We start from the raw sequence: 15,809 nt of genomic DNA, 5'->3' as shown, positions 1-15,809 counted from the left end.
ACACTAAAGGACCTGTAGACGTCAGCGGCCGCCTGACCCATCTTATGACTAAATGACGTCATGGCAGGTCCTTTTCAGACCATCGCGAGTAGCCGACGAGCCGAGACGCATCGCTATGGACACCGGGGGCCATCAGAAGGTAAGTATAATATTTATTTTTTCACAGGTTCTATGGTACCCGGGTCCGGAGGAGTCTCCTCTTCTCCAGACCCGGCTACCATCCGCACATTGAAACGCATGGATTCCACATCTGCAGATGCAGTGATGCGGATTCCATGCGGTCCAATGCAAGTCAATGGCGGCGAAAACGCCGCGTTTACGCAAAATAATTGGTAGTGCTGCGGATTTTTCCGCAATGATAATCCGCAGCGGAAATTTCCGCAGCATGTGCACAGCACATGCGGATTATCATTGGGGAACATGGCAGACCTTCTACCAAGCGTTTAAGCGTTTCTGCAGCGGAATTACCGCTGCGGAAATGCTTAAAAAATGCATAGTGGGCACACAGCCTTATAGGAACACTAAGTATACAAGCACAATGTGGACTAGTATATACATTGCTCACTATTGGCAGTTTGCATGATTTCATGCTTTACCTAAAACAAACAGTCTAAGAAAAATCCTGCAGAGAACTCAGGGTTAATCTCCTGCTGATCTGTTTAACAAAAAAACGTTTTCTCCACTCATGGTTATTGGTTGTGTGAGGCCATTTATTGTCAAACTACTGTGTTTTCGCTTTTTAAATCTTAATGACAACCAAAAACATCCAAATGACCCTGATCAAAAGTTCACATACCCCAGTTCTTAATATCATGCATTGCCCCCTTTAACATCAATGACAGCTTGAAGTCTTTTGTGGTAGTTGTGGATGAGGTTCTTTATTTTCTCAGATGGTAAAGCTGCCCATTCTTCTTGGCAAAAAGCCTCCAGTTCCTGTAAATTCCTGGGCTGTCTAGCATGAACTGCGCGCTTGAGATCTCCCCAGAGTGGCTCAATGATATTGAGGTCAGGAGACTGAGATGGCCACTCCAGAACCTTCACTTTGTTCTGCTGTAGCCAATGATAGGTCCACTTGGCCTTGTGTTTTGGATTGTTGTCATGTTGGAACATCCAAGTACGACCCATGAGCAGCTTCCGGGCTGATGAGTGCAAATTTGCCTCCAGTATTTGCTGCTAACATGCTGCATTCATCTTTCCTTCAACTTTTACCAAGTTTCCTATGCCTTTGTAGCTCACACATCCCCAAAACATCAGCAATCCACCTCCGTGCTTTACTGTAGGAATGGTGTTCCTTTCATCATAGGTCTTGTTGACCTCTCTCCAAATGTAACGTTTATGTTTGTGGCCAAAAAGTTCAATTTTGGTCTCATCTCTCCAAATTACCTTGTTCCAGAAGTTTTGAGGCTTGTCTGTGCTGTTTGGCGTGTTTTAGGCGAGATACTTTGTGGCATTTGCGCAGTAATGGCTTTCTTTTGGCGACTCGACCATGCAGCCCATTTTTCTTCAAGTGTCTCCTTATTGTGCAACTTGAAACAGCCACACCGCTAGTTTTCAAAGAGTCCTGAATTTCAGCTGGTGTTATTTGTGGGTTTTTCTTTGCATACCGAACAATTTTCCTGGCAGTTGTGGTCAAAATTTTTTGCTGGTCTACCTGACCGTGGTTTGGTTTTTACAGAGCCCGATTTTCCATTTGTTAATCACAGTTTGAATGCTGCTGACTGGCATTATCAATTCCTTGGATATCTTTTTGTATCCCTTTTCTGTGTTATACAGTTCAACTACCTTTTCCCGTAGATCCGTTGACAATTCTTTTGCTTTCCCCATGACTCATAATCCAGAAATGTCAGTGGCTGGATGAAAGATGCAAGAGCCTGTCTGGATCCCAGAAACTCACTCAACTTTTATGCACACACACTGATTACAAGAAAACAGGTAACAGGTGAGGATGTTACCTTTATTAGCCATTCAAACCCATTTGGGTCAAATTCTGTGCATGTTATGAAGCCAAAATCACCAGGGTATGTGAACTTTTGATCAGGGTCAGTTGGATGTTTTTGGTTGTCATTAAGATTTAGAAAGAGAAAACACAGTAGTTTGACAATAAATGGCTTCACCCAACTGATAACCATGAGTGGAGAAAAAGTTTTTTTGTCATCATTCATATTCTCTGAAACAAGGCCAAGAAAGGAAAAATTCTGCCGGGGTATGTAAACTTTTGAGCACAACTGTATATAGTATATTTATTTCTTAGTTGAATTACAATATAAGACAAAATAGGTGCAAAGGAAAAAGCGAGATTAAGGGAGAAAATACCTTTTTGGTTTTTTATTCATTTTATGCATTATGTATCTTTAGTGTTTCTTAATTAAACTCATACAAGCCCTTCAAAGGGAAATTTATCACCTATATTGCTTGACTAAGTAAAACCAAAAGACATTTTTTCTATTCTGTGTTTATTTTCGGGTCATGCTCATCAGGGTAGCCATCTACCCAGAGGCGCTGTTATTAACAGCATTCTAAGATATTCAGAAGAAACAGACTGGACATGGTCATTGGCTGCAGGAGAGCTGTCTAGGTGTACTCTGATCTGCATAGAGGTCACAGAGATGGGGAGGGTGTAAGCTGCGACCCTCAACCACTGTGAAAGGTGCGAGTCAATGTTACATCTTTATAAAATAGCAGCACTCTTTTTTAACAATATAATGTTAGGGGGCAAAGCCATGCTAAGTTCAGGTCCAGAAGACATCAAAACCCACAATAGAGAAAATCTGAAGCACTCCAAATATGATGCAAAAAAAAAAAAGGTGTTTATTCACCCAGGTACCTACATGGTCAGGCATATAAACCCCTTCTTTTTGTGTGTCAAATATGAAGTTCTGTGGATCTTCTCATTTTATGACCTGGTGTTTCATATCTATCATCTACATATCACACACATACACGTTCTATGTTTCCACAGGCTATTATGTGGTCCAGTGGCCAGAAAGAAAACTGCCAAGTTTCAGGATTGTAAAAATGTTTAACAAAGTTATTTTCTGACTTGTTCCCTTAACTTACAAAAAACATTGTTTTTTGAAGTATCTCTTGTATTAATAAAAGCAACAAAGCAAGAGAAAAGGAATGGGTACTAATATGGCCATGATATATGCCAACAGAAAACATTTTTTGGCATAGGTTGCACAACTGTATGTTATCTATGCCTCTGGCATGTATGGAAGCAGCATACTTGGCGTAAACATACATGACAACACGGGCAAACACAGACAAAAAAGGCCCTTGGGCAAGAACAGTTTATGGGCCCTTTGCAGTCTAATAATGTGTCTGATAGAAGCTGTTTGCTTCGGAAATGGAAGTGGGCTCCCTTACCACTTGGGCCCCTTTGCAGCTGCCCCTATAGTATGCCCGCCTCTGCATGAGGATGAACAAGACATCTCTCCATTCACAGAACTTTACTGTAGAGTCAGCAATACGTCAGAGGTGTGGTTATTTTTAATTGAAATGTAAGAAGATTAGCAGATAAGTCCTCATTCAGACATCTGTGAATCATGGTTTAAGCACAGGCTGGGTATGGTTAAGGTCTTCATAACCCAAGCTTGACAGCCTCAGACATATATGGGGCTGTTGAGTTTGGGTTCGGAGACTCGGGGACGGTCCGTGCAGCACAACAGTCCGTACTCTGACTGATACACAGATGCCTGAATTCACCCATACAAAAAGATTTTCCGACATGAAGATTACTGAATAGCTTGACGCACAGAAATAAACGCACGGCCCTATTGCATCTTACTCTAATTATGCCCTTACATTGTATAAATGTGACAGTGACGTGTAATGCAGGTTTTTTTTATGCATCTCAGCTTTGCATATCACGATTCAACAATCTTCATCTTGTAGAAGCATATTTTTATGATTTGCACATGGAGACAATATATTTTCAGGACAGTATGTTGGCATTCAATGTATTATCAGCTGTTATTGGACATGAAACCATAAACTATCAATAAAAAGGCATGCATGTACAGACATACAGCATCAGCAATTACAAGCTTTGACACAAGTCACAATAGTCCTGTACTTACCATTTGGATTTGGTGCTTTTTCTGTAAAATGTAATTTAACTTTTCTTGCTGTTTAAGGAAGGTCTTCACAACTTCTTCCATAATGTGACCCTTGTCATCCTCACATACATCGTCTTTATTACAGACTGGACTGCTTTTCTCCTCATTGCTGGCTTCTACGGATAGAAGCATACATGATTAATATATGTAATAAAATTGGAGAAAAGAGGACAGCTATGGAAACACCAGGGCATGTGACATGACTGATCTTAACAAGTTCATCTAAAAGATGCCACATGAAAATGTGATTTGGTTAGGCCTGGTGACACCTCATTCTACACATACACAACGGCCAACTCAATGACTTCATCTTGTTCATTATAACACCAAGCTTCTTGAAAACGGGAAAAATGCAAAGAAAATACCAATAAACATAACTCCGCATTTAAATCTCCTGGCGTTCCAGTGCACTACGTTTTGTGACAAAGTGCTCATCATAAGGCATACATAATGTCTGCTCAGTCTGCACAGTGTACCATTAAAGAGTACCACATACTTTCAGTCGCTGCAACAGGAGGTGCAGCCATGTACAGTGCCTTAAATTATTCATACCCCGTGAACTTTTCTACGTTACATCAAAAAACTGTATTTTTTTGGAATTTAAAATTATATATCAACACAAAGTAGCAAGTATTTGTGAAGTGTAAAGAAAATGACACCGTTTAAGTACCGTATTTGAAAAATATAAATCTGAAAATTAGGACATGCATTTGTATTCAGCACCCTGTAGTCGGATACCCCTAAATAAAATCCTGAGTGTCCAATTGCCTCCAAAATTTACATAATTAGTAAATTGAGTGCACCTATGTAATTTATTCTCAGTATAACTACAGAGGTTCTTTGAAGGCCTCAAAGATTTTTGTTAGAACATTAGGGATCAAACAACATCATGAAAATCAAAATAAACACACGAGACAGGTCAAGTAAAAATTTGTGAAGAAGCATAAAGCAGGGCTAGGTTATAAAAAAAATAGCCCAAGCTCTGAACATCTCATGGAGTACTGTTCAATCCATCATCCAAAAATGGAAGGAGCGTGGCACAAAGGTAAACCTATCAAGACATGGCTACCACTTAATCTGATATTCCAAGCATGGAGAGTACTAATTAGAGAAACAGTGAAGAGGCCCATGGTCACTGTGGAGGAGCCGCAGAGATCCACAGTTCAGGGGGAAGAATCTGTCCACAGGACAACTATTAGTCGTATATTAAAAGCAAAACATAAAAAGTCCAGTTTGCAGTTTGGAAAAAGCAAATGTAGGGAATACAGCTAGCAAGAAAGAAGAAGGTGCTCTGCTCAGATGAGACCAAAGTAGAACTTTTTGGGCTAAAAGCAAAACACTGTGTGGTGGAAAACTAACACTGGCAGTGGGGATGGTGTTTTCAGGGTGATGTGCAAACATGGCAGTGGCAGCATCATGCTGTGGAGATGATGTTCTTCAGCAGGATGGAGATAAATACAAGGCTGGAGGAAAACCTGTTAGAGGCTGGAAACGACTTGAGACTGAGGCGTAGGTTCACCTTCCAGCAGGACAACGACCCTAAACATACTGCTAGAGCTCTAATGGAATGGTTTAGATCAAAGCATATTCATGTGTTTAAATGGCCAGTCCAGACTGAAATCCTATTGAGAATCTGTGGCAAGACTTAAAAATTGCTGCTCAGACACTCTCCATCCAATCTCACTGAGCTAGAGTTAGAGCTAGTTTGCAAAGAAGAATGGGCAAAAATTTCAGCTTCTAGATGTGCAAAGCTGGTAGAGACAGACAAGATTTGAAGGAGTAATCGCAGCGAAAGGTGGTCCTACAAAGTACTGACTCAAGGGGGCTGACTACACATGCACGTCACAATTTTCAGATTTAGATTTTTAAAATATTTAGAAAAACATGTATCATTTCCTTTACACTTCACAAATACTTGCTAATTTGTGTTGGTACAAAACATAAAATTAAATAAAAAAAACATTTAATTTTGTGGGTGTCCCAATAATCAAGTACAAGAAATAAAATAGAAAAAAAACATCAGAAAATAAAACCATTTTATGATTTATCGCAAAAATGAAAAAAGACTCCTATAAGTGCATCCTAATTAATTCTAGAACATAAAACTGGTCAGAATTTTCAGCTCTGATTCTTTCCAGTAAGGTCATCACAGCTTTACTGATGACCATGAGGACAGCAGTTAGATGTACATCTGGACAATGCAATGGACAACTGTATGGATTGAAGGTTTTTTTATGTAAGAAGTCTTATTGCAAGTGGTACTGTAAAGGACATTGCCAGACAGATTCTCCTCTACCTCCTCATTTCCATCTCCTGCTCCATAGCCCCCGGCAGCAGCAATACTTTGCACTTAACATACTGATTGCCATACAAGACTTCTGTATTTGTATGGTTATTTTTTGTATAGTCCAAAAAATATGATACTTTGGTTTGGGAAAAGAGCACTAAATAAAAATGTGTATTGATTTTGTGAACAAAGATTAAATGGTGGCCTGCCTGGCACAGAGATATCGGGAAGGCAGTAAAGGGAGAACGGTGGGAACATTAGGATCTCTGCATCTTTTATAGCCTGTGATTGTTTAATAAATCTTTTTCAGCTATATGCCTCTGTCCATAAAGAGAAGTGTAAAGCAGCAAAGAATACGATTCATGTGGCTTATCCTTCACCTTAGCAGAGTATATAACAGGCAGAGATAATGTGAGCAGTGTCATGAGATTCACAAGGCAAGCCTATAAATAGAGCTCCCCGATGCAGCCAACTCAAATAATCTCTGCAAACTACTAAGACAAACACGACTAAACTTCATGTGTTTGGCTTCCATTACCCTGTGATCTCCTTCTCTTCAAATCAACTGGATTCCGTTCCTTTAGTACGAGTTTACACCAGACAATTATCAGGAAAATGTGTTCACAGGAATGCTTGTTACCGATAATCGGAAGGTGTAAATAGGCTACGGATCACCCAAGGAATGAGAAAAGGCTTGTTTGACGGGTGAAAGGATTTTAATTCTGGCGTAAAAATTCATCATTCTCAGCAGCACATCATCCTGTGTAAACAGGATATATGCTGCAGAAATCAATGACAGTCTATATGAGCATCGGAACTGCGGTCAGCCTGTCTACATGGCAAAGGTGTAGATGGCTTCTTGCTGTCAGCTAGTGTAAACTTTAGAGGGGTAACACAAAGGATCTGATACATTAAAACTAAACACCTCAGGAACAGACTAATCCCACCGAATACTATTTATGGAGTAGAAGTCAAAATGTGCAGGGGAAGGGATGAAAGCTTATAGAGCATGAAGGAGTTCTGATGTTTATTTTTTTTAACTGGTATGGACAGTTATAAAATACTAAATGGAGGCATAATAACCTCCCTCTCAAGCTAGTGGATCCAATGCAGGCCACTTTGATGATCAGCACCAGCTCCAGAACCAGTGTGCTGTCTAGATATCACAGGACCGCTGAAGCCTCTGATTGGCTGCAGTGGTCAGGTGACTGGAAGAGCACATCATCGGATGTTTTTCTGATGACGCGCTGCTAACTACATGCATAATATGTCTGCAAAAGTATAGAGTTATGTGCCAGACATGTAAGAAGTGTATGAGACAAATCTCCCTGCAGGTTCTTAAATTCTGACTGTCTGCAGCCACCACTAGGGGGAGCTTATTGCATAAGCTTTGCTTATTAATTGCATTAATAACACAGTATACACTATAAAAATCGTCCACTACAGGACAATCCCAGCGTAAACAATTTAGGACCCTAACTGAAATAAAAAGAGTGTACACTTAACGCTCACTTCAGTGCGTTCCAGTGATGTCGGTGCTGCTGTTCCGGAAAAGTGACGTGACCAACAGGCAGCCGCTCGACAGCTGCAGCCTTTACCATTTCATCACAGTGGACGTCTGCTCTAACGGAATATTGAGGAGCAGCCGCAGATGACGAGTGGATGGAACAGCTCTGCCGCAGGAGGCAAGAATACACGGCTTTATTTTAAAGTAGCATCCTGAATTGATTAAGCTGGAGTTGCCCAGTAGTGGACAATCCCTTTAAAGTGTTTGTGCCAAGTTCGGAAGTTATCCTCTATCCATCTTCCTGATCGCTGGAAGTCAGACCGCCTGGACCCCCAAAAGTTCTCGAGAACAGAGCTCTGAGAAACCCTGTCTGAATGGAAAGGAGGAAGAGTATGCACCCCAAGCTCCATTCATTTTCTGTGGGACTACCAGTGATGGGCAAGTACAGTGCTTGGACATCTCCGACAGTCTCATTTAGAATGAATGGAGCAGACGTACGCAGCTTGACCTCCTCTCCATTCAGACAGGTCTTCTCAGAGCTCTGACCCCATACAATGCCGCCTTTCCATAGAGCAGCATGGGCTGATGACAGGTCTACTTTCAACTCCCCCTAATGGCTTTATATCTATGCAGAGGATAAGTCGGAGCTGGTAGTATGTATTCATAAGAGAGCAGAATGTGTTCCGAGATATGGTGTTTGCTGTGAAAGTCATTTTATTTGGCAATATTTTCTTAAGTGTGGCAGATTACTTATGTGCTTCATTGTGCAAAAAAGCCCTTTCAGCAAAAAGAGGATGTATTTCAATATAGTAAATCATTTTCAGTGTATTATGTACTGACTGATGAACATCATTCAACATCTCCCTGCTATCGTGTCTTCAGTACAGCTGAACGGCAGTTTCCATGTCTTATCACATTATGTCTCATCCTCAGGGACAGCAAAACAATCAGGAAGATAATTCCAGGTATCAACAGAAAACTAAGCTGTTAATCAGGGCATCTTGCAATATTCCTTGGAGGATCATGGCTTCTGCTGTTCACATGCGTTACTTACGTTGTCTATTACCGGACTCTCTATCTGTTTTCAGATCTACGCTCTCCTGTTCCTCCATGGAGAGGTCAGGGTATGAGGTAGCAGATTTATGCTTTGTGCTCTGGGCAAGGTTTTCAGACTGCACGACTGACTGCTTCTTAGTCTCTGCTTCTCTTCTTATGGGTTTGGAGTCCTTACATTGCGATACAGCAGCAGAAAGGGACACGTTTGGCGCCACAACTTTATCGTACATATAGAGATAGTAGCTGAAAAAATAAAAGGAAAAATAAATAATTAAAAGAAAAATCTGATATATACACATTGGAAATACAATTTATATTTTAAGGGAATAGGTCATCAGGTTTTTTGCGATGTTATCTGAGAGTAGCATGATATAGGGCAAGAGAGCCTGATTCCAGGGATGTGTCACTTACTGGACTTCTTGGTGCAGTGTTGATATAATCCCTGCTTTCTCTGCTGTAGATGTAGCAGTGCTATGACTGCAGAGCTGTGTATAACCCCGCCCACATCTCTGATTGGCAGCCTCCTGTGAACACTGTCAGAAAGCAGCCAATCAGTGGTGGGGGCGGGTTACACAGATTTGCCTTACAGGCCTAGCCAGGCTGTGACAATCACCTGCTCACAAAACACTGATTGTATTGAAACTGTAACAGCCTAATAAGTGATACATCATGGAATCAGGCTCTCTTACTCTGTATGATGCTGCTCTCAGATTAATTAGCAAAAACCTGCTGAAAAAATCCATTTAAGATCTCTGCTTGCTATCAATGAATAGAAATGGGCTTAAAGATGACCTTTCACTAGGTCAAAAGTGACCCAGTGTTTAGTGCACTGAAATGCTAATTTTTATCGCCTTTACTGAGGTGTGTTGCTTGCAGCATTCTCTGGGGGAATATCTTTAGGCTGATCAGTAGTGTTGAGTGAGTAGGTTTCATCAGTGCTCGCTGAGTATTTTTGCGTGCTCGGCATTCCTTTTACTGTCGCCCGGGCTGCAAGTGTCACGGCTGTTAGACAGCTGTGACACATGCAGCGATTGCCTGTCGAACAGAGCGTGCTCGCAGAAAGGGTTAATGAAACCTACTCACTCAACACTACTGCTCAGCATTATTATCTTGTTGGCCATGCTCCCTTGCTTAAGACCAAAGAAATTAGCACAAAATCAAAATGACCATGTCATGACTAGTATGGTGGGTTTCAAACTAGAAAAAAAAGTAAAACTCAGGGGAGCAGCAGAACTAAAATTAGAGTAAAAATGTACCACTTTTGACCAGGTGACCGGTCCTTTTGAAGAGAATCTGTCAACATATCAAAAGTGGCCAGTTTTTGGCCTTATTTTAATCCCACTGCTCCCCTGAATGTTACTTTTTTCATTTTTTAAAATACACTATTCTATTCCTGAGATATGAAAATAGGAAAACAGTGGCGCTGGTAGGTCTGCCTGAAGGGTGGATCCGCTTTGAGAAGATCCACAGAGGACCACCAGCCTTTTACAACTACTACTAAACCCTATACGTAATATAAATTACTCCCGTTTTACTTTATTTTACAATCGGGTTTTAATCAATTTTATCAATAAAGAATTTTATTTTATACCTTTCACTCCATCTCATATTTATTTTACGCCTGGGTCCAGCGCTAGTTAATTTTAATCTATTCCTGAGATATAGGCATTTTTTTTTTTAGCAGGGATGTGGAGTCTGAGTCAGAGTTGGTGTCCATTTTGGTGGAGTCTGAGTCGGTATAAAATGGACCGACTCTGAAAATCTATAATAGATTGGGTACAGCAATACAATGCAATATATGCTGTAAATGTTTTCATAATAATTTGGGAAAGTTATGAAATGTCCTATAAATGTCTGTTCTGTTCCTGATCTAAGGGTCTCAGCTTTTAGTTGAGATGAATCTGTGCTGCACTTTATGTACACGCTCAGTAGTGAGGCAGTGCTGCACTTTATGTACACGCTCAGTAGTGAGGCCGTGCTGCACTTTATGTACACGCTCAGTAGTGAGGCCGTGCTGCACTTTATGTACACGCTCAGTAGTGAGGCAGTGCTGCACTTTATGTACACGCTCAGTAGTGAGGCAGTGCTGCACTTTATGTACACGCTCAGTAGTGAGGCCGTGCTGCACTTTATGTACACGCTCAGTAGTGAGGCCGTGCTGCACTTTATGTACACGCTCAGTAGTGAGGCCGTGCTGCACTTTATGTACACGCTCAGTAGTGAGGCCGTGCTGCACTTTATGTACACGCTCAGTAGTGAGGCCGTGCTGCACTTTATGTACACGCTCAGTAGTGAGGCAGTGCTGCACTTTATGTACACGCTCAGTAGTGAGGCAGTGCTGCACTTTATGTACACGCTCAGTAGTGAGGCAGTGCTGCACTTTATGTACACGCTCAGTAGTGAGGCAGTGCTGCACTTTATGTACACGCTCAGTAGTGAGGCAGTGCTGCACTTTATATACACACTCAGTAGTGAGGTAGGGCTGCACTTTATATAAAAGCTCAGTAGTGAGGCAGGGCTGCACTTTATATACACGCTCAGTAGTGAGGCAGGGCTGCACTTTATATACACGCTCAGTAGTGAGGTAGGGCTGCACTTTATATACACGCTCAGTAGTGAGGCAGGGCTGCACTTTATATACACGCTCAGTAGTGAGGTAGGGCTGCACTTTATATACACGCTCAGTAGTGAGGCAGGGCTGCACTTTATATACACGCTCAGTAGTGAGGCAGTGCTGCACATTATGTACATGCTCAGTAGTGAGGCAGTGCTGCACATTATGTACATGCTCAGTAGTGAGGCAGTGCTGCACATTATGTACATGCTCAGTAGTGAGGCAGTGCTGCACATTATGTACACGCTCAGTAGTGAGGCAGTGCTGCACTTTATGTACACGCTCAGTAGTGAGGCAGTGCTGCACTTTATGTACACGCTCAGTAGTGAGGCAGGGCTGCACATTATGTACACGCTCAGTAGTGAGGCAGGGCTGCACTTTATGTACACGCTCAGTAGTGAGGCAGTGCTGCACTTTATGTACACGCTCAGTAGTGAGGCAGTGCTGCACATTATGTACACGCTCAGTAGTGAGGCAGTGCTGCACTTTATATACACGCTCAGTAGTGAGGCAGTGCTGCACTTTATATACACGCTCAGTAGTGAGGCCGTGCTGCACATTATGTACACGCTCAGTAGTGAGGCAGTGCTGCACATTATGTACACGCTCAGTAGTGAGGCAGGGCTGCACTTTATGTACACGCTCAGTAGTGAGGCAGTGCTGCACTTTATGTACACGCTCAGTAGTGAGGCAGTGCTGCACATTATGTACACGCTCAGTAGTGAGGCAGTGCTGCACTTTATATACACGCTCAGTAGTGAGGCAGTGCTGCACTTTATATACACGCTCAGTAGTGAGGCCGTGCTGCACTTTATGTACATGCTCAGTAGTGAGGCAGTGCTGCACTTTATGTACACGCTCAGTAGTGAGGCAGTGCTGCACTTTATGTACACGCTCAGTAGTGAGGTAGTGCTGCACTTTATGTACACGCTCAGTAGTGAGGCAGGGCTGCACTTTATGTACATGCTCAGTAGTGAGGCAGTGCTGCACTTTATGTACACGCTCAGTAGTGAGGCAGTGCTGCACATTATGTACACGCTCAGTAGTGAGGCAGTGCTGTGGAGTCGGAAGTCAGGGAAATTGAGGAGTTGGAGGTTTGGCTTACCAACTCCACAGCCCTGTTTTTAAGTTTAGTCCAATTTTATTCATTTATTTATTTTTTATTAAAAGCCATGTGTTTCTAAGTACGTTTTAAGTTACTTTTTTTTTATTATTATTTAGTGCACTGAAATGCTAATGTTTATAGTTTGTATAAATGTTGCTCACAGGATTCTGTGGGAACTTACATTTAGGTTGCTTGGCATAATTACCTTGTGAGCATTGGCCCTTGTAAAAACTAGCATAGTGGGCAAACTAAAAGAAAAAAACTCCCATATATTTTTCTTTAACAAGAAAAATACTCAGAATCAGCAGTAATAAAATAAGAAAAAAACACGGTCCATTTTTCACCTGGTGACAACTCCTCTGCAAAAAAAAATGCCACTCTTGTCCCACCCGCTTGCTTGTTACAATGAAAAATAAAGCCCAACAAGTAAAAATATTTATGCTACCGCAGTTTTGTTTTTTTAACCTCAAAAGATTGCCTGAACTAATCCACTGTAACAAAACCTCAACTGCAAACAAATATTTATACCCACTAACAGCAAGCACAGACCCTGAACACCGGAAGAATTACACCACTGAGATTAGAAAGTTGAGTGTAATAAGTAAAACCATTTCTCCCAACGAACTGAACAACCTTTTTTAGTGGAACTATTGCGCACAATTGTCATGACTATTCCCAGTGTGTTCACAAGAACATCAATGAAATAACATCTTTGTTTTCGCTTTACTATAGATGAAGAATATCTGTTCAATCATCGGCATTCACGGCCTTTCAAAATGTAATTCAATTCAGACTTCATTTAATCCATTAATATTTATACAATGCATTTGTCTCACTGCAGGTAGCCAGCGTGGAAAATTAACCCATACAGGCGGGGCAGGACGATGCAGGCCTGAGATTTAAGGCAATTTGCCAACATTTCTTCCTTCTTGTATCTAGGATTATAATCCGTCTCACTGTAACAAAATAGCAATTTTCCACCTGATTTTACAGCTCGTACTAAACAGCATTTTTTCAACTATCAATTCATTGATTGTGAAGACTGCAAACTATGTAAATAATCTTATATAAAAAAGAAAGAGCAATAGGGAGCAGGCAGCGGCAAAACAAAGCCAAAAAACAAGAGCAAATGAAAAAGGGAAAAGAAGGTGAAACAATGGAAAAGAAAAAGAAAGAAAGCTATTGAAAAAAAGAAAAGCGCGAAAGCGCAAAAGTAAAAAAAATGTTAAAGAACAATAGAAAATATAGTGAAAGGAAGTGCAAAACAATAAAAAAAACAAAGTGCAAGTAGGAGGTAGAGACACAAGATGGAAAACCTACATGTGTAATAAGTGGCATTCGTGACCATACTCTGGTAGACAGATGGCTTCCACCAGCCGCCTCTGATACATCCGTGACATACTGATGGCAGATCACAAGCTTGAAACTGTATTGATTCATAAATCAAAGGGGCCATGATTCTTCTATAGAACGTGAACCACTTTGGAGCCAAAATAATTCTGTCCAAAGAAATCTTTGAACCAACACATCACTGATTTAAGGTCAAGCCACTTTAGTAAGAGGAACACATGCATCAAAATGAGACTACATTGTTACTCAAGAATTGGTGGCCTTGTCTAAAATCCCACATCCACTTCATTACATTAATAAAAATCCCTCGGCACGGCATAGGGTAATGTCCTGTGAGATACAACTACTCAGTCATATCTCAATGCGAGATGGATATCTTTGGGAGCCATGAAACAATTCCTAAAATTATGATTTTCACTGGAGGTTCTGCAAAGAATACAGCTTTCCTCACAGACTGCATTGCCATAAAATGGCTGCTGGTGGAGGAGCATGTGACCACACATGTTCACCCGTCTCCTCCAATTGTAAAACCCCCCTCACATGGGAAAGCTGCTTTTCTATTGGAGGAGGCTGATGGGAGATCTAGTCACATACTCCTCCACAAGCCACCATGTTGTAGAGAAGAACAGTCCGGTCCATGAGGAAAGCTGTAATATGAAGTGCGGAAGAAGAACCTATATTAGTTATACATTAGTAACTGCCACAAAGTCACGTCTAGAACATATAATAAAATATAAGCATAAAAGTGAAAAACCCCTTTAAGCCTGTGAATTCTATGTCATTTTACAAACACGCAAGACTGAATACGGCTCTGAATCTTTATTGGTTTAATTGAATACGATATGCATGAGATGGCGCTGGAGACAGTGATGGAATAGCAGCTTCTCCATCTATCAGCTTTGACAGGGTTCGGCTTAGTTCCCTAATGAATTTTAATGCTTGATCTAAATATTGTAGAAAGAGGAGAGATTAACCGAGAGCAAGCACAGCAGTTACAAAACGAAAGGTGTTATGTCAACGTATTAATGAAGTACAGACATTTGTCACATACCTTACTATTTTAAATTAATGTTGTGTAACCCCTTCAAGTTATTTTGCAGAAAAGCCACAGGGCTGGAGGCGCCTGTACGGCATTACCGAGAACCAAAGACCAAGGTGTCTGCTGGACAACCAGAACACATAATGGGGCACATTTACTACTGTCAGTGCACATTGACCTTAGGGCCAATTGTCCCATCTAGTTTTTTGACCAAGCGTGCAGAATCTGCGGCCAGAGATGCCAATCTGTGCGGCCCCCAACCATCTGGATAAAGAAATGATGTATGCTCACATGCAGTTTCATGTTAAGAGGAATGGCTCTTACTCAGGAACATGTATAATTACTAGTTTTGCACAGCGTAACCATCTTTGGTTTCATGTATCAGTAAAATGGGGTATTGAGTAACCCACGTTGGCCTCATTAGTATAGTCTATGGGAACTGTGATATGTTGGTAACACAACAGTCTACAATATAGAGGGCCACATGTATGGTCACCTTCTCACTAGACTGCTGACTGCAGTAAGAATGGGGGCACTTTTCCCTAATGGGTGCAGACTCCATAGGTTTGATGGGTGGGAGTCCTGGAACATAGGAGATAATCAAGGGACGTACTTTCTTAGATTAAAAATACTGCTTTAAGCTATATAGTGGCCCTTGGGAGTGGTACAATATGTCAATTTAGCCCTCCAGCCAAAAAAGGGTTGTGCATGCTGATTTTAGACCGATTAGGAG

At 41.3% G+C, this 15,809-nt stretch overlaps 1 protein-coding gene across 1 annotated transcript in view; it reads right to left on the bottom strand.

Moving 5' to 3' along the window:
• The window catches only part of SKIL (SKI like proto-oncogene), a 46,711-nt gene that overhangs the window by 11,757 nt on the left and 19,145 nt on the right, over nt 1-15,809 (bottom strand). The window contains exons 4-5 of the mRNA XM_073674878.1: nt 8,967-9,211; nt 4,080-4,234 (exon numbers count right to left, since the gene is read on the bottom strand). Coding sequence (XP_073530979.1) covers nt 4,080-4,234; nt 8,967-9,211 — 400 coding nt within the window. The remainder of the gene's footprint in view (nt 1-4,079; nt 4,235-8,966; nt 9,212-15,809) is intronic.

The sequence above is a fragment of the Phyllobates terribilis genome, unplaced genomic scaffold, assembly GCF_046119375.1.
Source record: "Phyllobates terribilis strain yellow unplaced genomic scaffold, ASM4611937v1 Scaffold_3__8_contigs__length_932513732, whole genome shotgun sequence".
NCBI classification, from domain to species: Eukaryota; Metazoa; Chordata; class Amphibia; order Anura; family Dendrobatidae; genus Phyllobates; species Phyllobates terribilis.
Note: the sequence above shows the minus strand (reverse complement) of the source record. Positions and strands in the feature narration are given on the sequence as shown.